At 40.6% G+C, this 27,056-nt stretch overlaps 1 protein-coding gene across 5 annotated transcripts in view; it reads right to left on the reverse strand.

Moving 5' to 3' along the window:
- Positions 1–27,056, reverse strand: part of ADGRV1 (adhesion G protein-coupled receptor V1) — a 230,132-nt gene that overhangs the window by 183,454 nt on the left and 19,622 nt on the right. For all 5 annotated transcript variants that reach the window (XM_083403548.1, XM_083403549.1, XM_083403551.1 and 2 more), the window contains 14 exons: positions 25,559–25,829; positions 23,205–23,534; positions 21,651–21,827; positions 20,262–20,485; positions 15,811–15,937; positions 15,540–15,722; positions 14,871–15,051; positions 13,794–13,957; positions 12,036–12,159; positions 10,869–11,135; positions 9,133–9,259; positions 4,008–4,225; positions 2,175–2,918; positions 428–801 (listed from right to left, as the gene is read on the reverse strand). In XM_083403548.1, coding sequence (XP_083259674.1) covers positions 428–801; positions 2,175–2,918; positions 4,008–4,225; positions 9,133–9,259; positions 10,869–11,135; positions 12,036–12,159; positions 13,794–13,957; positions 14,871–15,051; positions 15,540–15,722; positions 15,811–15,937; positions 20,262–20,485; positions 21,651–21,827; positions 23,205–23,534; positions 25,559–25,829 — 3,511 coding nt within the window. The remainder of the gene's footprint in view (positions 1–427; positions 802–2,174; positions 2,919–4,007; positions 4,226–9,132; positions 9,260–10,868; positions 11,136–12,035; positions 12,160–13,793; positions 13,958–14,870; positions 15,052–15,539; positions 15,723–15,810; positions 15,938–20,261; positions 20,486–21,650; positions 21,828–23,204; positions 23,535–25,558; positions 25,830–27,056) is intronic.

Here is a 27,056-nt window from a genome sequence, read left to right on the forward strand (position 1 = left end):
ATAACAGGCTGAGAGAAAAATAAGGCCACCTAGTGAGTTGGTGGTTGAGGTGAGATTTGAAATAAGGAGTGTTGTGCAACTATGTTTTACTCAGGGTAGAACTACTGAAATTAGTCGTTGCCATTAAATTTAATGCATCTGCTCTGAGTAAAACATAGCTCACAATGTTACACATCAGGTCTTAGGCATTCTGAAGCTTCATTTATCTTTGTTGTTGTTATAATACTTCAATTCCTTCAAGCTCAATGTGGCAAACATGGTTCTGCCCATTTCCCCCCATTTTGATCCTCACAGCAAAACCTCTGAAGTAGCTCAGGCTGAGAGGGAGTGACTGGTCCAAGGTCATACAATGACTTCCGCAGCTGAATTAGGATTTGAATCTGGATCTCCCATGTCTTAGTCGAGCATTCTAACTACCATTTCCTACCTCCGGAATGCATGCTCCTGTAAAACCAAATAGACCATTGGCATTATCGCTCTTCTGGATTCTCAGTGTCCCCGTTGTGTTTTCTTGTGAAATTCGTGCTCCCCCATGAACAGAAATAAGCTTAAGAATAAACAGTTCCTCTCCTTCTTCTTCTTTGTCATCTCTGGCTGAAACAATGAATGTTTTACTGGTTTCTCCCTGTCGGTATTCTAGGTATCCAGAGATGGGGTGCAAGTCAGCCCTTGCTGGAGTGGCATGAAGTTCATAAATTTCTTCCTTACTCAGTTTATGTTCATAAAGTCTTACATCTTGCATCAGCCCTGTGTACCTGCTGCTACCATTCATGCCGGCACCAACTCTCATTATTCCTGGACCTAGAAAAAGAAACACAAATGTAAATTGATTTTCACACCTGAAAGGTGATTAAAAATGCCCTCCTTCTCCCATACATGCATCAGATCAAATGCCACCCTTTTTAAAAGTCACTTTATTAGGATGGATGAATTCCATACTGTGCTCCTCTAGATTTGTTGAATGATAATCATTCATGTTGTATTTCATCACATAAAATAGAATGTTTCCCTTTGATGTATGTTATGCTTTCATTGTATATACATTACATTCAAACCACAGTCCAAAGCAGCTCAAAAGAGTGCTACTTTGCTGTTGTGCTTCAATATGAACGAGTTGATATATTGATGACTGCAAAAAAACAACAACCTGCAGATGCTACAGGAAACAATGGTTTGATCCTAGCTGAGTTTTTCTAGCCACAGTTAGAACAGGACTAAGTTATGGAATTCGGACATGATGAGGAACTGTGTTTTGTTCAAAGAGGGAAGGGGAAGCTTTCAGTCTGCTTATGCATGTGAGAAGGAAGAAGAGAGAAGGTGGATAAGCCATGGTTTCCCATTATTTCTGAATCAGGCCAGTGGCAAAGGGACAATGCAGTATTATATAAACAAATATTCATGCCACTTCCAAGGCTGATTAGCACACCTGCTTCTAGCAAACTAGATATGTCTATGCAGTTTGAGATTGAGAATAGAGATATGCATGCAGGAATGGTTGCTGAATGGTCCTGGAGAACTGAAGTCGACATTAATGTTATACAGTGGTGCCTCGCAAGACGAAAAGAATCCGTTCCGCGGGTCTTTTCGTCTTGCGGTTTTTTCGTCTTGCGAAGCAAGCCCATTGACGGAGTAGCGCTATTAGCGCTATTGACAATTTAAGGGCTAAAAACGGCTTTTTAAGGCTTGTGGGATTAGCGGTTTTGCTGCTAAAATGCTTTTAGCAGCTTAGCGATTCAGGAAAAGGGGTTTTTGAGCGGGGAAAAAATTCAAAATTTTTCGTCATTTTTCGTCTTGCGAAGCAAGCCCATAGGGAAATTCATCTTGCGAAGCACCTCTGCAGACGGAAAACCCTTTTGTCTTGCGGGTTTTCCGTCTTGCGAGGCATTCGTCTTGCGGGGCACCACTGTATTTTTATATTATATTTTTAAGAACGTGAACAATCACTGTATGTTATATTCTGTCACTGGCTTGTACAACAACAACAAAAACACAGAGAGAGATTTAATATTATTTTTTGCAAGTATGTTGCTAGATTTCCTGCACAAGAAAAAAAATATTTAACAACTGAAAATGATTGCAGTAACTGGAATATGGTTTTTTTTTTCTGAATGGAGTTTGGACCTGTCAAATTCCAGATATAAAAGAGAGAGGTTGATACATGACATATTGCTTACCATCAGCAATTGCTTCTCCTTTGAGGCTCTTGATGCCTCCAGGCACAGGACTTCCATCAATGTAAAACTCAATTATGCCATCATCCAGTGTAATCAGAAGGTGGAGCCAAATGTTTTCCTCTAAGTATTTCATGACCGTGATCTTAGCCACATATGTCATGTTTGATGGCTGTGGCATGTAATGAAGCCTTACAGAAACATGAGATTCATTTGTGTGGATTTTCACTCCGTAATACATTGTCCCACTGCCATCATCCTTCGCCAGGAGAAATCCATCACTATTGGCACTAGGAATCACCCATGCTGAAAATGTGAATTTGGCAAGCGTTCTGTTCTTACTGACGTGGAACTCGGGTTCAATGACCCCATACGCATCCTCTTCACCACTAAAAAACAAAGCATCTGTTCCAGTGTGATGACGTCGCATGTGAGGCTGTGACTGCACCACATTTGAAAACCTTCCCAGCAACAAGCAATCAATCATTGGAGGTAACCCTTCTTTGAATGTACTGGATACTATTTCCCAGCCAATCCGGACATCTCCAAACGTTCCCTGCTGCCTCAAAACTGTAAAGTTGGTAATGTGGGACATATCATCTTCAGAAAGTACATCTTCTGCTATCTCCCTCTCCTGGCTTTTGGGATCTAGGATAAAGACTCCAAAGGGATCGTCATTGAATGGGATCATCACGGTGACAGAAAGGTTGGTTTCAGCTAACTGACCACCAGGACCTGGGAAACCACCTGAAATATTAAAATAAAAGTTTAACAAAATTCTTTATTAATTTCATAATTATTTACATTTCTTTCTAAATCCTATCCTTCTACGAAGGAGCTCAGAACAGCACCCATAATCTTCATCCCTCACATATTTTATCACCCAGTGAAATTAACAGATGAGTGGGGATTTGAACCCGACTCTTCATTTGGCTACAAAACTACACCTTTCCCAGCCAAAAGGGGTTTTTTGAAATAATTTTTATTAAAGATTTTCTTGAATTACAAAAAAAATGCACTGTCACTTCTTTCAGATCATAGAGGCTCTTAGCTACATTCAATGTAAGACAATGTTGTATATGGCATAGGGCTGAAGGCGAAGAAAGGTTGGAGGAGAGAGTGGTGGGGAGAGGGTGGGTGGTAAATTTGTTTATTAATTTTCCTTTATTTCCAAATTGGTATATGTGTGAGGTTTTTGTGTCAGCGTCACTTGGGCAGGTTCTCTTTCTCTTTTAATTTAATTTTTAAAATGACAACTGAAAGAATTGTAGCAACTAATAGTGGCTAATCAGCAAAACTGAACGATAAAGCTGGCAGTAGTTCATGAGGGGTCTGTGTAGCAGTGGCATCCTCCTGGCAGCAGCACTGTGCTGATCAGGAGTGGAGCAGCAGCAAGGCTGGGGGAGCTCTGGGTTGGCAGAGTGTACCTATGGAGAAGCCAGCAACCTGCAGCTCCCTCAGCCTTGATGCCATCCTTCTTGGACAAGCTCAGTGCATCTGCCAGGAGGACGCCATGCCCACCCCCCACTAATCACTGCTGGTTTTATCATTTGATTATCATTTTCTCTAGTAGTGTTCCCTGGAATGTGGAGCATTTTGACAATAATAAACAATTGGTCTTGTTTTCTATCTAGCTCAGTACTGTCTACACAATGACTTTCAGTGAACCCCCAGGGTTTCAGGCAGGGTTCTCTCCACCTGTAGGTGTCAGGGTCTTCTGCGTGAGAAGCAGATGCTTTATCATTGAGAATGGTAACTATGTAAGCCAACACTTCAGTGCTGTTTCATCAGATTTGGACAAGGGGACCCCCACCCCCCACCCCGTTCCCAATGTACCTGAAGCATTCACCAGCTTTAGCGTGTAAAATTCATTGAATTCGGGGATTTTGTCTGGAATGGCATGGAGAGTTATAGGCCGTGATTGTTGGCCATCCAAGAACCAGACAACCCCACAAACTTGATAAAACTCTTCTCCTGGGTCCAAAGCAGAATCGTTTTCAAACAGCTGCCATGCCAAGGAAACATTGCCAAAGTGCCCTCTGTGTCTCAGAACCCTGTGCAGTAGATGGACACAAACAAGAGTCATTTCTCAGACAGGTAGCATCAAGAACAACAACAACAAAAATACAGATATAATATGAATGCATTTCATGTTTCTCCACATAATCCATCTACAATACCTTCTTGGGAAGGAAGCAAAGAACACCCAGGTTTTTTTATCTGCATTTGCAGCCCAGTCCTAAAAGGCATCTTCAATGCAGTGCAAACAAGGAGGGTGTCATTTCACTCCTTTTAGTTCCTATTGAGGCTTATGTTCATACTTAATCAGATAAAGCATTATCATAAAAATCCTGGCTGATATCCAAATACCTACTTTATGCATGCTCAAGAGGCAATCTGGGCTCTTCCAGTGAAGGATTTTTGAATTTGTTTCCTTGAGCACAACATATAGACACACACACCATACCATCTGATAAAATTTGCAACCCATTGCACTCATGGGTGCACAGAATTAGCTAAGTGGACTCTGACCATTATCAGGAGCCACAATCAAAATATAGGACTCACATAGAAAATCTTGAGTGTTGCACAGGGAATTGGCAAGCAGCCATAGGATACCTTCATTGAATGTGCAAAACAAGCAGTAAATGGACTCTCTGTGGTAGGGGTGGGGCCAATCTTGGCCTGCCATAAGCTCCAATTTAGCCCACAATGTCATTTTACACAAACCACACCTAATTGACAATCAGCTGGTGTGACTTGCAATGCCAGCTGATGGGCAGGAGGGCAGGATTTCGATTCTGCCTTGGATGCACAAACAGGTCTTGCAGCCAAAACAGGGTTTAGGCTTCCACTTGTCAGCTGATGGGCAGGGTTTGGCTTTGTGTTCTATCAGGATCAGGCGCTGTGGTCTAAACCACAGAGCCTGGACTTGCCGATCAGAAGGTTGGTGGTTTTAATTCCCGTGGCGGGGTGAGCTCCTGTTGCTCAGTCCCTGCTCCTGACAGCCTAGCAGTTCGAAAGCACGTCAAAGTCCAAGTAGTTAAATAGGTACCACTCCAGCAAGAAGGTAAATGACATTTCTGTGCACTGCTCTGGTTCGCCAGAAGCTTCTTAGTCATTCTAGCCACATGACCCAGAAGCTGTACACCAGCTCGCTCGGCCAGTAAAGCGAGATGAGCGCCGCAACCCCAGAGTCGTTCACGACTGGACCTAATGGTCAGGCGTCCCTTTACCTTTATGCTCGGCCAAGGCAGACATTTGCAAGCATTAGTGGTATGCAGGAGAAGTCCCCTCCTTTTGCTGGAAAAATGCACCTTCCTTCCTTCCTTCCCACTTGATGTAGCAGAGGGAAAAGAAGGGTGTGTTTTGTAAGCAAAGGCAGAGCATGGGACCTGCTGCCTGTATTCCTCCTTTTTTCCCCTCCTTATCACTTTTGCAAGTCCCACAGGATGCATTTTGACAGGTGGGCAAGGCAAACTGCCTGTTTATCATGTGACAACATAATTACAGAGAACAGAATTTAAGACTGGAAAAAATGAGAAATTGATATACCGTATTTGTCCATTCCTGCTCTCAGAATGCTGTGTAAACGCAGCTTAATGAGGGAGCAATGCTATTGGCTTTTTAAGAAAGGCTAATCTGCACTTCACTCTGCTTGTGCAAGGTGCAGGATTACAGCCCAAGTTAACTAAACATAGAGCAGAAGATTTGTTCTGTCAGCCACTGGCTGCTTGGCAAGATAGACTCAAAAGCACTAGAATGAATCAGACAAGTAACATAACATCAATGAATCTTGTTATTACAAGTAGAATAAAACTTCTATTGAGAGTGGCAGGAAATAAACTAACTACAGGCAATATGTATTAAACCAGATACTGTTGTTTGCAAATGGCTCCTTTCAATGTGCAGGAGGAACTCAAATGTTCAGAGACATCTCCCACACAACTTAGGTCTCCACTTCAGTTCTGAAGGCTGCTCTGTGCATGCACTTGTGTGTCAAGACCCCGTAACCACCCCCTTGATGATGAATAAAAAACACCAGCCCACAGATATTTGGTTAATGTTATTGGGCAAATTTTGGCCACAACTTTATTGGTTACAGAATGTGAGTGGTATTGGCTTAGGTACTGAATAGACCCGACCATATCTGACTCCTGCCCATTGCACAGGGAGTCTGGGAAGGGTAAACCACCAGAAGAGGGAGCCCTGTTGATGCAAACCAACTTGAGCTCCACCAGGGTTCCCAAAGCGGTTGTGGCATGGCCTAGCCCCACCCCGGGCTTCGCACAAGATCCACACCCCCGGATTCCTTTAACGGAATACCCTTAAGCTTGGAGGGACAGGTGGTGGCCACACCTCCCCACCCCCAACATGCACACACACAAATAAACAATACCACACTCCAAGGCAGGAGGCAATTCCATGGAGTGACGGAGGCAGCTAGCGGGGTCGTCCTCAGTCTACGAAAGAAGCCCCAAGCACAGTGGCAGACGAGACAGCAAGCGCCGTGGAGCGGGAGCAGCAAACCCACGAACGGTCCAGATTGAGGAAGTGAACTGAGAGAAAGCTCTCTGGCTTGCGCCTCCACTTAAATGGGTCCTGGCCACGCCCCCCAGCCAGCGGATTGGCTGGCTGATTGATGACGCAGCTGGGATCCTCCAGGCAATGCGGGACTTCGTCCCCCGCCCGTGAGTAGCCACATGGTCCACCGCAACTCCTCCCCATGTTTAAGTGGAGCAGATTTCTGCTGCATAGACAGAGATGGCTATGACAATGTTCTCACTGCAAAAGCCTTTGTTCTTGTGTATACATCGCATTGTCCACAAAGATTAACACTGTCATAAGTTTCTGCGAACAATAGTTCTATCTTCTATATTTTACATTAGCTGACATCCAAGGCACATATAATCAGGGCCAGATTTAGGTTTGATGAGGCCCTAAGCTACTGAAGGTAATGGGGCCCTCTATATGTCCAGATGTTATTTGTCAACAACAAATTGTCGCTGTTAGAAATGAGCAAACCAGTGATATTTTAGGGAGCAGGCTAGCAGGCGGGGCCCATTTCTTACATCATAGGAGCCTGCACAGCACAAAACACTGTTGCTGTATGTAGGTTTTATTTTATTTGTTTTTTATCTTATATTTTGGAAATGTACATCAGGTTTTTTTTCTTTGTTTTTTTTTGGGGGGGGGCCCTAAGCTATAGCTTGTTTAGCTTATACGTAAATCCGGCACTGCATAAAATATATTATTAAGAACATAAGAAGAAGCCTTCTGGATCAAGCCAAAGGCCTATCTAGTCCAGCATTTTGTTTTCCCAGCAGCCAACAAGTGTCTAGGAAAAGCCCACAAGCAGGACCTGGTGCAACAGCGGTCTTCCCACCTGCAGTTCCCAGCAAACAGTATTCAGAGGCATTCTGCCTCCCCTCTGTACCATGTGCAATAACAAGGCTTTAGTAATTAATTAATTTGGGAACAATAACACTCCATTAACTCACTGAAAAGTTGAAATGGAGCCACGATAGAATGAGGTACAGCATCTGGGAAGCTTACTTAATCGTAACAGTCCAGCTTTGGGAAAAGGTGCCTAGTGAATTTCTTTCACAGGAAAACTCTGAAGTAGTCACAAGAAATAGCCAAGGTCCCTTTTGCTACAGGGCAGACACACTGTGCCCCCACTTGTCTTTTTTCAACTGACAACTGTGTTTAACAAAGGCTTGTTTACTCACAGAGTGCTATGTTTTGAGAATACTGAGATAATAATTCACCAATTTAAGAAAAATCTCTCAACTCACAGCCAGGCCATTCAAAAAGCTTTAGTCATATTCTAAATAAAGAAAAAGCTTTCTCTCATTTTTTTTTTTGGGGGGGGGGGGGAGAGAGAAATCAGCAGCAACTTTTGGGGAGAAATAAACACCACAGGGAAAATCCTCTTCACAGCTATTTAGACCAGAATCATTACTGGAGCTTCACTAGATTATCTCTATGGCCTACCAATGCACTTGTAAGAGTGTCAACGGATTCTACACCTCCTGCTGAGTTAATTGGCAGCATAACAAGGGTCATCAGTCAAACAAAAATAACTTTTTAAACCCTGCTGGCCCTGGGTACATTCATGAATGAGCACCAATAATAGCCTGCAGAAAGTCCTTTCAAGCCAAGCAGGTTTTGATTTTCTTTCCCCAAATCCTTTCAGGATTAACACAAATATTCAGAAAAGAAAACAAACATCAGAAGCTTTATATAACTAAAATAATTGTTTGAGGTAAATTTTCAAAGCAACTATTTCCACTGAACATGACTTGCTAGACGTGCTAACACAGTTTTTGCCAACATGCTTCCCCCTGCCACAACTCCAACAATATCTGGAGGGTCAGCAGCATGATTCCCACTTTTATTTATAATTCTTAACTTTTATTTACATGTTCATTCAGAATTCAAAGTCGCCAGTTGAACATTTTTAGAAATAGCTTTATTATCTTGATCTGCCAATTCAGCTGGCCATCTTGGAAAGGGATTCTCACTATCTACTCCGTTCAGCATATTTACTTTCATAAATTACCTTATAGCTTCTTATAATTTCCTTTCTACACAGCAGTGCATGCTATCACACTTGGATTTTCCTTTACACATGCCAGAAGGGAGACTCCATTTTTTCCCAAGTGTACAGCCCTGACAGATCATATTGTCTCATTAAAAAAAAAAAAATGTAGAAGGGAATTGTTTCCAGGAAAGGTCCATATATACAAGTAGTCACGTGTTAAACACCTTCTAAAACTATGCAAATATTAAAAACTTTCCTCTTGTGCAATTTTTGACATAGAAGCATCTTTTGAAGCACTTCTGATTGCTTAAAACCTTACTGTCGCAAGGACAAGTAAGACTGAACTGATTCCAGGAAAGTGTATCCAATATATTTACTGAAGTGACAAGCTGTATTTAGTTGAGTGTTACTTACAAAAAATCATTGGTCTTGCCTTCTTCTACTGCTTTGTCTGTACGCTCCAATGAGAAGATGCCATTTGGGTCATCATTTGCTTCAATTATTACTGTTGCCATTCCAGATCCGTAGACCACTGTGTCTCCTAAGCAACATTTTTTTTGTTTAAAGATAATGCTAAAAGCAAACAGCATAATATATGGGGAGGGAAATTCCATACCCTAGCCTAATGTTTTTTCTAGATCCAAGATTCTGTATATCTGCCATCTAGTTCAGACAACCGTTGTATGTTGTAAAAGGGACAGCATGCCTTTCCACAACACACACAAACACACAAGCTTGGGCCTGCCAGACATATATGTGGGAAATATATCTGCATATGGTCTGTGTGCATAAAATCCAACTCACGCAGGCCTGAATTAAGAGGTTTGCCTTTGTGGGATGTGAAGTTCTGGCTGATATGTGTTGGATTATATGTGTGTAGAAGACTGTATGCCTGGGATGGAGAACTTCAAGCCAATCAGGTCTATCTGGCCCTCATAACTCTCCCTGGACCACAACATCTCTCCCCAGACCATGCCCATCAACAGCCCAGCTCTGTACTCTCCTCAAATGATTTTGCCTGGCCGGATGTGAACTGTGATAATGCCTCTTGTCTGCCTGGAGGATGTGCAGATGAGGTGGGAGTGTAGAAACTTCCCAGTTTCTGGGAAGTAGCCTGCTCTATCTTTTGCCCCACCAACTTTTGCTTCTGACTGCCCATAGCTGGCATGTGGACCCTGGAAGGTTGCCAGTAAGGGAATGGGGACCTCAGGCTGAAGGCAGCTCCCCCCTTGTTTTATGCAAATGTTATGCCCAAACATTGCTTTTATGGGGCATCCCAAGGTAGACAGGCACATCTGGATAGCCATGGCCGGAAGACATAGTCTTGTTCCTCCACTGCTCACACAGAGGTTGCCCAAGCAGGGTCTAAAAGAAAAAAGCTAAGGTAGCCTTTGAAAACAGCATGTCATCATGTACACTGGAGTAAATGGGCTCTGTTTGTGAGTAACTACCCAGAAGTCTGAATAGATAGGATGATGGCTCTTAGCATACCTGACACTGGGATCCTAAGTGGTAAATGGAGCATTTATTTATTTATTTATTTATTTATCTTTACTTTAGAGCCAAGGAAGTGAACCCAGTATGACTGAAGTCTTCTAGATCACATCCTGAGCTTATATGTTTAAGATAACAGGATGAGAGAACCGACTATTATAGAGCACCACTTTATGGCTGCCATGAAGTTTATATACAACAATAAAAACATCAAATATATTGCACAGCACAGTGACACATTTGCACACCAAAAATTGTACTTAACCCCCTGTAAATTTATACCTAGCCACTTATGCCTATCTTTTTCTCTTTTGTTCTATATATGTAAGGCTGGGGGTTATTTACATATATATTGGTTGTTTTAATATCCAACACAAATAATGAAAGCCAAATTAGCTCTATAAAAGTCTGTCACAAAACAAATCAGCTGGGTGTTTTTGTTTTGCTTCTAATCCAGCAATATTACAACCAGCCCCAATTGCATGGATGCAGGCACACTGCACATTTCACAAGGGTATAAAAAGGATGCTTTAATGTGAAGAAGCATGGGAATACCCTAAGCAGCTCCCCCAAAATATCATTCACGAAATGAGAAAAGCAACATCAGAAATGCAGCAGATGCTTAGTTTACATAGAGATCAAATAATCATTTGAACCTGTTGAGTTGAAGAGAATGATATAAAAAGTCTCATCTGACTCAGGGGTATCGTCATCATTGATAAACACGGTTATGTTTTGTTCTCGTATTCCAACATCAAAAAAAAGCACACCACTCTCTTCGCTAGGCATAAAGTCTCCCTCTTCAGCAGTGGCTCCTCCATTAACAGTGGCGTACGAAACCAAAACGGCATCAACATCTGAGCCATTCCTTATGACTACAAAATTAGCAATGCCACCTTCATGAGCCTTCACAACAATGGGATCTGAAATGCATAAACAGTGTGCAAAAGAAATAGAAATCAATACAACAGAACTGTAACCTTCCTTTGCAAATATTGTTTCCAGTAAAGAGAAAAAAATCTACTTTATATTAAGATACACGTTTCATAGTACTGAATGTCTCCACTCCACTGTTACCTTACAAATTAGGAGAAGAGCATAACACATTAATAAGCTTCCAGGCAAAGATTTACTGCTATCATTATATTTATACCTTCAGGGTTTGAAATGCTCTAAATGGCTTACAGTAAAATAATCACAATACAGATTAGATCATAGAATTATAGAGTTGGAAAGGATTCTAAGGATCATCTAGTCCAACCCCCTGAAATGCAGGAATATTCAGCTGTCCCATTTGGGGATCAAACCTGCAACCTCGGCATTAACAGCACCATGTTCTAACCAACTGAGACTGAAGTGGCACAATGCAGACATCACACCAAACCATGGTTTATGCTAACCATAGTTAAGGACCCCACAATATGATATGAATTCTGAAATGTACAACAGTAATACCATTATTGCTTTCATTTCCCCTCTGTTCAGTTCTCAGCTTCATAAGTTCATTCCTCCTCCCATAGCTCAGAACTTCTTGAGATGGAGAAATGGTCCAAATTTCCATTTGTCAGTGGTTTTCAAACTAAGAAATAATGTCAAACCACATCTAATACACACTGTGGTTTGATATCCTGGTTTGGAAGCTTCTTTACAAACCATGATCTGACATACCATGCTGCCAAAAGGTAGGCTATAAATGCAATAAATAAATAAAAATGAGCACATAGGAGATTACAAATTAAGAGAAAGCCAAGCAAATTGTGCCACTCCTATTTATCTTGTTTCAGATCTGTCACTCAATATAAGCTACACTGAAGATCTCTCACCAGCAAAATAAATTGGGTCGTCGTTTTTTGTAATCTGCAAGGTTGCAGTGGTTATATTTCCAATTCTAGCACCCCCTGTGGCATTGAAAAGACTAAGGATGAATACCTCGATTTCTTCAGGTATCTGAAAAAATATAAAAGTTAATGTATGTTACCTCTAAATGCTGTATAATTAAAACAAAGTTGCCAAGCATTAACTCTTGCAAATCATGGAACACACCTGTAGAATAATGGGAATATTAAAACAAACAGAATAATGAATGCAGAATAATGAGATCTACCGTAAGTTACAAATATATATGCTAGATTAGCTAGTTTGATACACTATAATCAGAAGAAGAAGAAGAGTTTGGATTTGATATCCTGCTTTATCACTACCCGAAGGAGTCTCAAAGCGGCTAACATTCTCCTTTCCCTTCCTCCCCCACAACAAACACTCTGTGAGGTGAGTGGGGCTGAGAGACTTCAAATAAGTGTGACTAGCCCAAGGTCACCCAGCAGCTGCATGTGGAGGAGTGGAGACGCGAACCCGGTTCCCCAGATTACGAGACTACCACTCTTAACCACTACACCACACTGGCTCTCACCATAAAAATGGGTATGTTTGAACTTAATACTGTCCCCATTTAGATCAGTGGAGCTTAAAACTGCTGATGTTTGCCACTTTCGATGGTATTTGCCTACTATCATAATTTCCCAGTAGCTTGAAGGATGATCATTTCATATATTTACAAAAAAGAAAGAAAATTGAGGCTCTCAAACTGAAGGAAGATGTATAAATGGTTGCTAGAATGGGAAACTAAAAGGTTAAATCTGTAATGATTAAATGGGCACAAGACATAGGACATAATATACAAATGGAAGATTGGAAAAAATTATGGAATGTGGATCTAAAATTTACCGACTGTATAACTCTGAAAGAGAATTGCATGAAAATGATGTACCGATGGTATATGACCCCTGTTAAACTTGCTAAGATGTAAAGAACAAGCTCTAACAAATGTTGGAAATGTAAAGAATGAGATGGCACGTTTTATCATATGTGGTGGAGTTATAAAGCAATCAAAAATTATTGGGAAATGATATATAATGAATTGAAGAAGATATTTAAAGAAACTTTTTTTAAAAAGCCAGCTTTTTTTCTTGTTAGGCATTACAGGACTGGAGTTGCCAAAAGAGTGGAAGAAGCTATTTATGTAGGCTACAACGGCGGCCAGGATTCTCCTAGCCCAAAAATGGAAAGACGCCAAAATACCAACAAAAGAAGAATGGCAAACTAAACTGATGGAATATGCAGAACTGGTGAAACTCATGGGAACACTCAGAAGCAATGACAATAGAGATCTTAAAAAGGATTGGGAACCATTGATGTTGGATTTACAGAAATACTGTAAAGAAATGGACTCATTAGCAGGGTTTGAGTAATGCTTACAACAAGGATAACATGTAAAATATAAGAAAGAGCAATTTGAAAATGAATTAAGGTAAAATATAATATGTAAGAAGATATGATATAAAAAAGGTGAAGAATATAAGAGCAATTGGATAAGACTACAAAATAAGGAAAATAAATGAAGCAGAAGCAGTGATTGTTGAATGAACCAGAGGGGGAAGTTGGGGGGAGTCATGGGGAGTGGGGGAGGGGTTTTGGGGAGTCTTTGAATAATTCATTTTTCCATATGTGTTGAAAATGTCAAATATTAAACTGGAAAACTAATTTAATAATAATAAAAAAGTTACTTGCATAAAAGTGTTTACCTCATCAGACACTGAATATACGGTGATATTTTTTGAAAATTCTTCATTTCCAAAGAAAACTGTCCCTTGCTCTGGGAAGATGTCTTTTGTAGAAGCTGGGTAAGTTGCCCAAGACACAGTTACATTGCCAAAAGTTCCTTGGCTTCGCAAGACTCTGAACACCGCTTTGAAACACAAATGCATTAATTGGTAAATGTACAGCATTAAGAGATTCAAAGACGAGTAGAAAAACTCAAAGAAAAAACAGTTTTAAAAGATAAGTATCTGTAACTATGAAAGTGGCATATACTCATTTACAGATATTCATCCCAAGGAAGAATGCTGCTTATTGCAAGCTCAATAAATAGCAAGCCACCATTATTATTGTTGTTGTTGTTGTTGTTATTGTTGCAGCCGAGAACTATGCTATGGCATCTTCTGCAGCATTACTTCTCATGTCATGAAGGTCCCAGATGAGAAATCTTGAGCTATGTTAAAACAGTAACACACTATAATAATAATAATTTATTTTTTGTACCCTGCTGAATTGGCTGAATTTCCCCAGCTACTCTGGGCAGCTTCCAACAAAGATTGAAAATACATTAAAATGTCACACATTAAAAACTTCCCTGAACAGGGCTGCCTTCAGATGTCTTCTAAATGTCAGGTAGTTGTTTATCTCTTTGACATCTGATGGGAGGGCGTTCCACAGGGAAGGCGCCACTACTGAGAAGGCCCTCTGCCTGGTTCCCTGTAGCTTTGCTTCTCGCAGTGAGGGAACCGCCAGAAGGCCCTCGGAGCTGGACCTCAGTGTCCGGGCAGAACAATGGGGGTGGAGACTATGGCTCATCATACCTGTGTCACCTTCCTCACACCTCAGGTAGACAAATATTGCCATGTGAAAGAACCACAGAGTGGAGTCCTCCTCTGTTACCTGGGCTCCAGATTTTACAGTATAGGAAGGAACTCTGTAGCAGCAGCATCTGTACTATGAGGGGTATCAGGTGAAGGAGTCTTGAGAGAGATTAAGTTACCAATTTATGATAAAATGGCAAGAGTTAATATGAGCTAACCTACAACAGAGCAGTAAGGAATTACCAGCATAGAAGTCTCTGCCTTTGCTTTCATTTATTGTTACTGTTAATCCATCCTCGGCAAACTGGATTATTCCATGGGGATCATCATTCTTCAAGATTGTTATGTTGACGACTGTGGCATTTCCCAGTTTACTTGGCAGCTCACCGTGGCTACTGAGAACCACTGAGTAAAATTCATCCAACTAGAACAGGGAAACCAAATCAGAACAATATGGTCTGGCAACACTCATAGCGATCAAGAGACCAGTCCAAATTTATCGATCAGCTAGCGTAAAATAAAATTTAGCAAATGTTACCTCAGGATGTCGAAAGTGTAACTCATATTTTAAGAATAGCACAACTGCCTATCAGACACAAATGGAAAATGATAAATCTGCCCTCTGTAGATGACTAGTGTTTGAGAGCATGGAATATAGCTTACTCATTTAAACTTACAGACATGTGAAAACACAAAAAAGAATCAGGAAACAGAAACATAACATTTTCTCCTCCATTTCAACACAAAGTGGCCATGATTATTTCATTCTTAGGGCAAGGGTAGCATTTTCAATACTGCATAACCCACCAAAAATCCAATCAGTTCAGGGGGATGTTTTAGATACTAAATGTCAGAAGTGAATCCTTTATTATTCCAGGTTAGGCATGAGGAATTCTTTCTGCCTCTCTTTACCTCTGGAATCCCATCCATCTTTGTTAGCAACGTAATTTTAATTTCTCTTTCTCCAGGCTTAAACTCCAGGATTCCTGTACTTCCATAGAACTCGCTGTCTCTTGGTTCTACAGTATAACGTAGAAATTGCTTGATGAGGGCTCCCCTGGACCGGACAATCTGAAGTTCAACAGATTCTCCTTCCTTTAAAACAAATCAAAAATCCAAAAGACTCAGTATTCTTATTTGGTGTGGTTCCATCATGGAAGGGGTTTAGTTTCTGAGCACTTACTTTTATCCTGTACGGCCCTCTTGAAGATAAAGAAAATTCAAACACTCCTCCAGGATCATCATTTTCCAGAATAACCACTTCACGGCTAATATATCCAGATTTCAGGATCTGATTTTCCACATTCACCCTGAAGAAATAATTCCAAAGATGCTTTTAACTTGCTAAGTTAGTTAAGCATTTAATCCACCAACAACAACCATGTTATTCTGAAATACCCTCCCCACTGAAGGTACATTTGGCCCCATCACTGGCTCCCTTTCTGGAGCAAACACACATTTTATTTGCTAATGGATTGAATATATTATTCACTTTGTTATTCTTTTATTATATTGCCTTTGACTGATTATTATTTTTTGCATTCATATTTTTGTATTGTAAAACCACTTTATGAATGAATGTCGAAAAGTGGTATACAAAAGCTGTACTTAAACAAAGAATGAACAAAGTCATTCTGCACAGACTATATTTTATTTATATTTGCCTAGAACTTTTTTCTCAAAAAAAGGTTAAACGTGCACACTTCACACAGAGAAAGACAATAAAACACAGTGACATACAAGAGTACTGGATGGTAAGCTTTTAAAAGCACTGCTGGATTTGAAAGCACTGAAGAGCAGGTTTTAGTGTCCTGCTAACATGTAACAAACTTTCCAATAACATTTGCTATGAAAAGTTGTTGAAAGTAAATCTTTTGTTTCCAACTTCATCTGAGACGACATTTTGCCCCTTGATTGTTTCCTGTGCTGCAGATCTACCCAACAAGCAGAGATGATTTCAAGAGCTCACACTGCCAATGAGAATCCTTTAAAATGGCTTCAATGCAAAGGTTTCTGTGTATACACACACTAAATCTGAATCTTATTCTTAACCAAATTCAGTGTTCCTGAAGTGATACTCAACTTCAGGAACTGAAGTTGTTAACTAATGTTAACTAATGCTTAAGCTCTTGATTAGTTGCTGGAGCATACAAAGATGCAGATATTATGTTCCTAGGTAATTTGTATTAATTGTTTTTAAATGATCAATGATGTATTTAAATTGGCTGCAGCACTAATATGTGCAATTTATTTCAATAAAACCCCAATCCTAAACCCGCTTACATGGAAGTAATTCTCCCTGAACATGGAAGCATTTACTTCCAAGTCAATGTGCATAGGGTTGTGATGTATGTTCCCTAAACACTGCAGTGAAAACACACAATCTATTTGAGGATGAAAACAATTTCTGCTTAACTCTAATTATTCAGCTCCATTATACCATATTTGGGAGGCCTGATTTCCCAGTGGTGAAATCAGAACAACCAATCTACTGTTCTGCATTATCTTCAAACATCAAACACCAAGCCATGCATTCATAACTTTTTATTATTATTCATAGGCCCTACATAAAGGAACGTTTTCAGTCCTCCACCCCATGCTCCCAAATAAAACAGCAACAGGAAGCATGCATTGCCCAAGGAGGTCCGATAGGCATGGTGCTTCAGAAGGAAAGAAATATTAAAGGAGACACAGTCTTGTCCAGACCAACCACTTCCAAAACAAAGTGCTGATTCACTGAATACAAAGACACAGCTTGCTGCACTTACCCAAAGTACACGACAAACCTTTCTGTCTCTACCCTGTCAATACAGAGAGAAATAAGTGGGGGGTAGGAATAAAACCACTGTTTGCCAGATTCTTTGTAGGAGAGTTCTTTAGAGGAGGAAATAAAAAGCAGGGCAGGATAAAAAAATTAAAAAACCCCAGCACCTTTCCAGCAGCTAATGTTCACTTTATGGGAATTCTACTTGCTTGGCACTCACTTGTTTGACTAATGCTAGCAAGAGGTTCAGCAATTCCCACTCATGGGAGATGACCCCATGACCAATTGGGATGTCAAGGACCATTCAAGGCCTCCGCTGCCAGCACTGCTCCAAGAGCCAGCCGCCAACTGCCAAGCACTGTGCAGGCATACAGGCTACACAGCAGCTGAGTAAATTTTATTCAGCACCGTTTGTAATTACTCAGTGCTTTTAATTAGACAAAAGAAACCCATTTTATTCATTGATGCACAACCCTCCAGGACCTGCCATCCCACTACGCTGCCCAAATAATTGTCTGAGTAGATAAAGAAGGGCAGGGGTTGCCATTGTTCAGATTTTTGTAATGGGGTCATATTTGAAAGGCCTCATTTAGGCAGGAGTTAAAACAGCATGAAGTGTTATTTGTGGCTGCTTTTTCAGTAAATCAAACTGTAAGAATGATGTAAGAGGTGAAAGTATTTTCCAAGCCCAACATTTTATCGGCTCGAAACAAATCCTTAACGGTACCAACCACTTGTCAGAAGATATGGATGGAAATGGAATAGTGCCTCTGATCCTAACCTAGCATTTTTAATACCCCAGTTACTTTGATTCATTATAAATTGCTGTCTGCCTGTATATCTTAGTTATGCAAGCATGTGTGAATGGCATTTGTCCTTGGCAATGTCTGCTCCATAAGATGCCACTGAAATTCACAGGAGTTCTGCAGAAAAACCTCTCTGCATAGAAAACCTGTGCTAAGTGTTGTATGAAAAGATGGCATAACCCCTTCCCAAAGGGTTCAGCAGGCAGAACAAAGATAAATGCCAGGACTCTAATAGTGTACCATAAATAGGGACATACCTAGGGGTTGGCTAGGTTGGCCCCCGCCAAGAGCACAGAACCAGGGGACCACTCAAATCACACCTCCCCCGTCTGGCTCCAAGTGGCTATGAGCCCACCCGCCTGTCCTCACATTTCCTGGGCCACTCCTTCGCTGCTCTGGGCAGCCGGGCAAGGTGTGCAGGCTCCTCTGGGTACCTTGGTGGAGGATCCTCACCAAGGTCACAAGGAATGGGGGGCACCAATACAGCTCCTTGCCAAGGGCGAAAGAAAGCCTAGGTACACCTCCGAGTATAAATGAGGTTGCCAAGAGCAAACTAGCAAGTCAAAGCATAAAAACTGGAGGACAGGTTTCAGCAAAGCACTAATAAGGAACGTCATTTTCACAAAGGCATTATGAACCACAAACTGACTGAAGGGGGAAAGATGACAGAAAAAGAGGCTCAGGGACAGAAAGCTGGTTACAGTACTATAGACACCAGGGCCTAAATCCCAAACAGTTAAGCATACCTGACACCATAGTGAGCTAACCTGTGCTGGATTTAGGCCAAGATTACAAAACAAGCATTTTCATATTCTTTCTTGATAAGCAACATACATAATGTATATGGGTGTAACCTAGAGTTCTTCTACCTTGGGTTGCCAGATCTTATTGGATTACAACTCCCACCATCTCTGCCCACTGACTAAGGCATGCCCCTCAACCGCCCCAATTCCAGGATGAGTGGGACATGTTGGAATTATAGATGCCATCCCAGCAACCTGGTGTTATGTCTTGAGCTTGGATCCTTGAACAATAGGCAGGTAGGATTCTAGAAATCAGCAACCTGATTGGCCCATGGGAGCCATCCAATCCGGCTCCAGGAGGGGAGTTTGAATTAGCCTATCACATGTGAATCACTCTAGAATGTAGCACCTGAGGATCCTTCCCTGAAACTGCCCCCTCCTCCAATTTCCTGTTATCCTGAGGATCCACACGTTTGCGAATCTAACTTCAAATTCTGAACAAATGATTTGATAAAGTACAATAATTTTATAGCAATGTGTACATTAAATGTGATATAGAACCAGATAAATAATATCAGACATAGTGTTAAGGTTGATAAATCTAGTTTTTAAAAAACAAATCAGCTCTGTTGTCACTTTAATATTTATACCCAGTGCAGAAGCTCACCAAGTATAAGAACTAACTGGAAAAGGAAGAGAATAACTTATGTATGGAAACATGATCAATACTCTGTATGGAGTTAAGTTACATAATACCTGTTGAGGCAGCAGCAAAGAAGTTGAAATATCATAAATGAAATTCAACTCCTTTTCTTGTGTTAAGTCTCTGAGACACCTTACTATGAAAATCAATCCTATTACTTTTGAATGGTATGGCATTATAAGAACCAGATCATTACAGGCACATTTTGACAGAAGTATAACTTTACATGAAACTGAAATGGAAATTTAGCATAATTGTGCCTTCAGAGCAATGTTATCTGCCAAAGGAAATGCAGAAACAATTTCAGTGGACAACCAATATGATAGAGCCATCCGTTTGCATATTACCTATGAGTCAAAGGAATTCTTTAAAAAAAAAAACAATTTATGGCTCTGATTCAACATATAAAATGTCTTGAATGCATAAGGTGTCTATGAACATTTACAGAATAATCTATGCATGTTTACTAAGAAATAAATTCTACTATGCTTCAAGGGGCTTACTCAATACACCCCACCCCACAAGTAAGCGTACAAATGTTAGCCAGTGCAGTGCATAAAATAATACAATCAGGATATAAAAAAGGGTATGTTGTGACAAATTATTGCAGAATAATACCTGTCTAATGACAATATTAGAGTCTCATTCATTTCTGGGATATCATCAGCTTTGACAGTAAGGTTGATTGCTGTGTCACTTTGTCCAGATAAAAATACAACAGAGCCAGAGAAAGGGCTTATATCATCAATAGTTACAGATTTTGGATTGAGGCCAGAGGGTATCAGGCTCCAGAAGACAGTAGCTTGTCCATCAGTCCCATCTCGATGCAATGGAATGGAGGTCTAGAATGTATACCAAGTTCTGTAAGGTTTTTTTTTCTTCTTATTGAATGTACATGCAACTCTAGATGCTAAGCTACAGCCAATATCAAATATCTAAAAACATATTTCTGAAATAGCACATAGATTGATTTATTTTTAACTTCTACAGCATTCTGCACCTATGAAATGCATAGAAAGAATTGTATGGCATCTTTTAAATATTGGTAAGGTGCGTCACAAATTAATGAAACATGAAAATGGGGAGGGGTAGAGAAAATCTAAATAACTAAAAAATCAGTGAAGTTCTCATGGTTGGGATGCAGAGTTTTTGTCATGGTCATCTTCCTTTTGAGAGATGTTTGCGAGTAACATTGCTTCCTTACTACAAATCATCTCACCAGCAATCTTCACTCCGTAGCCTACCTAGGAGCCCACATTTCAAGGCCCAGATGAAGACATCATGAGGTAACCAACCCCTCTCATGGGGCTTTTTTCAAACGAAAGGAAAGGTGGGCAGCAAGGGAGGCTGCAGAGTGCTGGAGGATTGGTTACATGGTAGGAAAACAGTGGTCAGTGTGGTTCGTTAAGGGAGCTGAGAGTTGTTAGGAAACCCTTAACAAAGTACAGTTCCCAGGATTCTTTTTGCAGAAAGCCATGACTCTTAAAAGTCGAATAAGAGTACTTCAAATGTGTGGTGTAGATGTGGCCAAAACATCGCCCCTTTGCCACATCACAACAAGGAAGTAACCCTAAAACCCAACACAGAGCAAAATTCTGAAGTACCCTGAGAATGAGGCAGAAAAAAACGAAGCCTCTACATGGAACAAAAAAACCTTTTGAGAAATTGGAGGGAACTGTGTTGTCTAGTACTTGATTTTACCTGGAGTTAGGAAAATATAACTTTTATTACAACTATATGACCCTTACCTCTGAGTAGCATCTTCATAGGTTGCAGGGAACAAATGGTGACATTTCAATTTAACTGTGATTCAGAGTTGTTAAGATTATTTTTCTTCATTGCAGAACCATGATGACAAGGCATGAGAAATATTTTGAATAAGTGTTGCAAAATAAATTATTTTCCACTAGCTTGCAGAAGTTCGTGTTAAGTGAAGGCAGACCCTGTACTTTCTCTGAAGAAAATGTGCAGTATGCAAGAACAACATTTAAAGAAAGATTTACTTACTACTGTAAAAACAAAATCTTCTGGCTCATGTAAAATTACTGGAAGATTGCTGATAAAGCCAATTTCTCCATTTGCAATGTCAGGCGTAATTCTTAAGGAGATGTTTTGAATTTCACCTAGTCTAGGACTTACAGGTGGAACTAGAGGAGTGATATTCAGCAGTTCAACTTTTTCAAGCTGCAATAAGAGGAATAAAGATTTTAAGATTCTCTGCCATTCCTACATATGGTACAATGATTTATAGGACAACTAGTTATTGCATATTTTTAATGTAAGCTGCAAATATCCGACCTGGATTTTGCAGAATCCTGCTGCAAAAAATGGTAACACATAATTCCCATGATAGGAAGAGATTATTTCCACTTCTCAGTTATTCTGGGAAAACACTAATTTACATCTACAGACCTTTATGCCTGTCACATTTGAACATATAAGGAAAACATGCAATCACATGTGCAGTTCTGCATCAGAATAAGTAACTGTAAATTGCTGAAGGTTGTGAACAGGCATTCTTCCACCAAACTGAACCATTTTGGAGAGGAAGACTCCAGGATCCAGTAAATTAATGCCCAGGAGATGTTAGAACCTGCTGAAGAACCTACACTGAACTCCCAATGAATGTACATAGAGAAGGGAAACAGTTGCAGGAGATGGAAAAGGAAATAAACAAAATCCATTTCCATGATATTCATACAAAATTTTCTACAATATTTTGTGGCTTCTCTGTTTTGGAGGCATTATCATGGGTCCTAACTTTTCACATCATGAACATTATTTATTTACTTATTTATTTATTTATTTATTTATTTAAAATATTTGGAAACCACCAACTTATTTTAAAAAAATCAAGACAGACTCTAATAAAATAGAAGGATCATGTAACAGCACAGAAGGAGCTCCTTCCATTCACAGAACTGAGCAAAAACATAGCATCCCAACTTTTATTTTTATTATCAATTTTATAACAGTGTGGGTTCCTGGGATTGGGATTGGACGGGCATCCAAACTCCCCAAAAAGCACACAGCAGAACTGGTTTCAATTGTTGCTATTATAATTGCTGATACTTTTAAAAGAGCCAAACAGAACAAAGTCCCATGGGGAAATGCAAGAGTAACAGAAAGTTTGGTGGATGAGGTTCCCAAAGGGCATTTTATCCACTGATGCTTTACATATTTTCTTGACCTAGCTAAGTTCTTTAAAGAATTACGTATTCTTTTGAATTTGGAATGTACAGAAATATTTTTACAGAGTTATATTTCAGGCTATACCAGGTGACTGAACTGGCTACGGCACTGAAAAATGCCCAGTTAATAATTAATCTTTTCTTTCTTACCAATGTTTTCTTTAATTTCAATTGCGTTCTCATGTCACTTCGTCTTTCCACAAACCTCATTCTAAACTGTGCATGTAGAAATAAGGTTTATCCAAGAAAAACATTAGACTTCCCTAATAAGGCAACATGAAGGGGACGCTTCATGTTATTGATGCTATGATAAGAAATTAAACTGATGTGTCACATAAAAATTATGACAATTTTACACCATATCACATACCTGTACTAAGAAATGGGCCCCATTTTGAAGAAACGCATCATTTCTTATTGGTACTTTTATAATTTCTCTAGTTCTTCCTTCTGGAAAGTAGAGGGTGCTTCTTCCCGAAATGTTTAGAACACCTTCTTTAGCTCGCTCAGGATCCACAGGTCCAGCAGGAATATACAGGACTGTATAAGACAGTCTCACGTCTCCCACTGTTCCCTTTTGCCTTGCAAAGCTAAGAGACAAAAAACGTCCATCGGGGCTGCTTTCTATCCTCTGATCCTCTGCAGGGTAGAACTTTATTACACCATAAACATCATCACTGTCTTGAATGTAGAACAAAAGCTACAAGAATGACAACAAAGTATTCATGTTAAGAGCAAATTACCATTAGAAATCATAATAAATTAATTATCAGATCACCATTGTAAGTATTGATTGGATTGTGAGATTTTTATCACTCCCAAGACAGGCAATGCATCCACAGAACTAACTGATTTTACACGACCCCACCACTTGTGGTAGCTAACAGTGCTCGTGCTAACAGTGAACAAGCACTGCCATGTAAAGGATGTGTGACAAACTTTGTTGTGCTCCCGGAATTTTCCCACGCTCATGTCAGCAGCTGGAAGTAAGCTGCTTATTGTAGCAACTCATCAAAAGAAGGAGCAACTGGCTAACATGACCAGGAAGGTCAAGTATAGAGGGTCTTAAGCAGAACATATTGCTACTCCACTCATTCTACCCTTGAACATTTTGCTAGCTAATCAAAGTGATCATAATGTGGAAATCCATCTAACATGCAATAGTATCAAAAAAACTGCATCATCACCAGGATGTCCTGAAAGGAACAGCCAAATGGATCCCACAAAGGGTTGCTGAGACACTTAAGTTCAACGGCAGAAGTTCTTCAGGACAGAGGTGAACCCTTTCAGGTAACAGGGGCATCAGACTCTTGTCCAATTTAGCATAGCATCCTAATATGCTAACTTAGGCAGGAATATTATTCCATAGTATCTCTATGAGTGGGAGGAAGCTAGCTCTGAGCAAAACTACTTTTCCAGTAGTGTAAAGCATAGCAAATAAATAAATAAATAAATAAATAAATAAAGTTTTCAGTAGTACTGAAAAGCTTCTCTCTGAGGATTTTTCAGCAGTGCCTGGGAAAATGTTTTGCCTATTTATTGACACTGCCTTCTCTCCTCATCTCTCTCAGTTGGTTTTGTTTGATCTCACTGAGACTGCAACTTAAAATCCAACCAGCAACGCAGCGGAGCAATGCCACCACATTCACAGCACTAACACTGATTGCTTGGGATCCCCTGTGTAACTGAACAATAAGGCTTTACCTTCCTGGATTTATTTTGTTTGCCCTGATGTCATCATGTAGCCAAATATGATTAGCTACCTCAGAATGAGAACAGACCAAATGTTGGAAGGATGGCATCCAATCCCTCTTGTCCCAATATCAATTACAAGATCTTCAGGTGATCATGAAGATGGATAAGAGGCACTTAAGAGATTGTCTCTTCAGGTGCGATGCAGAAAGGGATTCAACCACAATTGCCTCTACCAAAAGTTCACCATGGTTCCCACTTATCAAAACGGAGCACAGCCGAGCTAGTTATCTGACAAGGCTCCCACTTGCCATACTTAGAATCACTTTTACAGAATTATGATTCCAATCGATGCCCTTGGCAGTGGTGGATGGTTGGTACGGCAAAGTACAGTACAGGGAGAGACTTGGTCTGTGTGGGCAACCTTGCGTAGAGGACCTGTACCACTATTTATTGCAATGCCCGCTATATATAGAACCAAGAGACCGATTAATAAAACCCCTGCTTACGAATGGAACACACTCAAACAGGGCGGAAAGGGTGAAATGGCTGCTGAGTGATACTGATGACTTCGTAATTTATAAAGCAGCACTATATGCGTTGGCAGCTAAGAAGATCAGGAGAAAAGAACTAGATAAAATAGTGGTCAATTGCAAAGGTGATTTGGACATTTAAGCTGGCACATTCCATCTGATTAGCTACCTAGCATTGTGACGTAGTCCTACTTATCAATAAACTGTTAGCAATGAGGGGTTCTGAATGAGAGCATCTTATTAGAAACCAACACAAACACCACTACCGACTCCTAGAATAAGAAAGCTAATTTTACTGAGGTATAAGGTTTAAGTGTCAATGCAATGCAGCTGATCAACAGCAGCAACAGACTGGAGAAGCAACGATGCCAGACAGGATTGTAAAATAAAGAATATATCAATTACATAAATAATTGGTTTAAATAATTATACTAATTGGATAAAATTGGCATCTTGCTATAACGCTTGTATTTCTTTAGGTGAATAAATGGAGACCTACCTCAGCTGGTTCACTCACTTCCGCACCCCCCTTTATTGTATGAGCCAGAATCCTAAGCAGATATGGCTGTGCCTCTTCAGGGAAATTGTCATTAACAATGTTCAGAGGAAGTGATGCTATCAGCTGCCCTTGAGCAAAATGCAATACCCCCGAGTCTGGAGTGATGTCTGCAGTCACAGGCGAAGGGTCACTGCTGTTGCGGGTTATAATCCAGGAAACCGAAACATTTCCATGTGTTCCACCATTTCGTACAACTGTGATGCCTTCGTACCTAGAGGTTGCAAACAGAAATTAACAAACAATTTTCTAATTTTAACTCTAGTGAAACACTAGAGTTATAATGAAGCACTCAAATGAACCTACAAGTTACTCCAATATATAAACACTGCAGGAGTTAAATGCCCTTCCTGAGTAAAGTTAAACTATTGTTAACTATGCAAACTGACTTGACAAATAAGTTGAATGGTGTCTGTGTCTGATCTCTGTTGTTCATCATAATTCCCCACTCAGTGTTATTGCACTGTTTCCTGGGCTATTGTCCTGTGCAGTGTTTATTCTTCTAATCCAAATTCTCCTACCCAACACATGCAGACAGAAGCTCCAACTTGTAAGTAAGGAAGACTTTTAGTCAGGCAGGTAACAGTTCTGGCTCAGCAGCAGACACAATGCTCAGGAGTCACGGCTCAGGATCAGGGAAGGAAGTATAAAACCGGGCAGAAGTGACAAAGATGCCCCAGAAATTTTCCCAGCCCCATCCACTAGCATTTAAAGACAAAGTGTATCAGACTAACTGGTTAGGCTTTCTCGCCTTGTGGGAAAGCCAAGACTACAAGTGTGCACTCCACTGGGTTGGGTGGATCTCCTCCCATCTGCAAAGCTGACACCTGGTTCTAGGTGTCATAAGTGCATCCACCTGTTCCAGCCCCTCTTCAGCTGACACTGGCTCCAGCTCAGTTTCCCCACTCAGCTGAGCAAAGTCCTCCCCAGCCTCCACTAACGCCCTGTGCTCCACAGGAAGGTCAGAGGAAGGTGGAAAGGGGAGATTTCTCTTCCAACCAAGGTTCCCAACAGTTCATCCATCCCATTTCCTCCTCCTCTTCAGTCAAAGCCTGCCAACCCAGGCTCAATCATGACAGCACTGCTGGGTTCATGACAATCCATTCCTTTATTCAGAACACCTAGGGTGCAGATGGACAGACCTTAGCACTCTTCAGGCACCATGCCCAGCACATAATGACACATGGAGCAAGGATAGATGTGGTAGCTCCACCCACTCTGATGTATCTCTACACCCACCCGTACAGCCCTCCACACACTGGAGGGTGAACAACTGCAGCAGGAATCTGAAGACTTACGTAGGTTCCCTATGAATTCTAACCAAAGCACTAGTCCTAATTCAATTTAAGGCATTCATTAAGAGCAAGGCAAAGCATAATTCAGTGCTAAACAGCCCTGATAACAGTTACCAACAAGGAAATACAAGCATTTTCCCAGCCCA

The sequence above is a fragment of the Podarcis tiliguerta genome, assembly GCF_965153285.1.
Source record: "Podarcis tiliguerta genome assembly, chromosome: 11".
Lineage (NCBI taxonomy): Eukaryota > Metazoa > Chordata > Lepidosauria > Squamata > Lacertidae > Podarcis > Podarcis tiliguerta.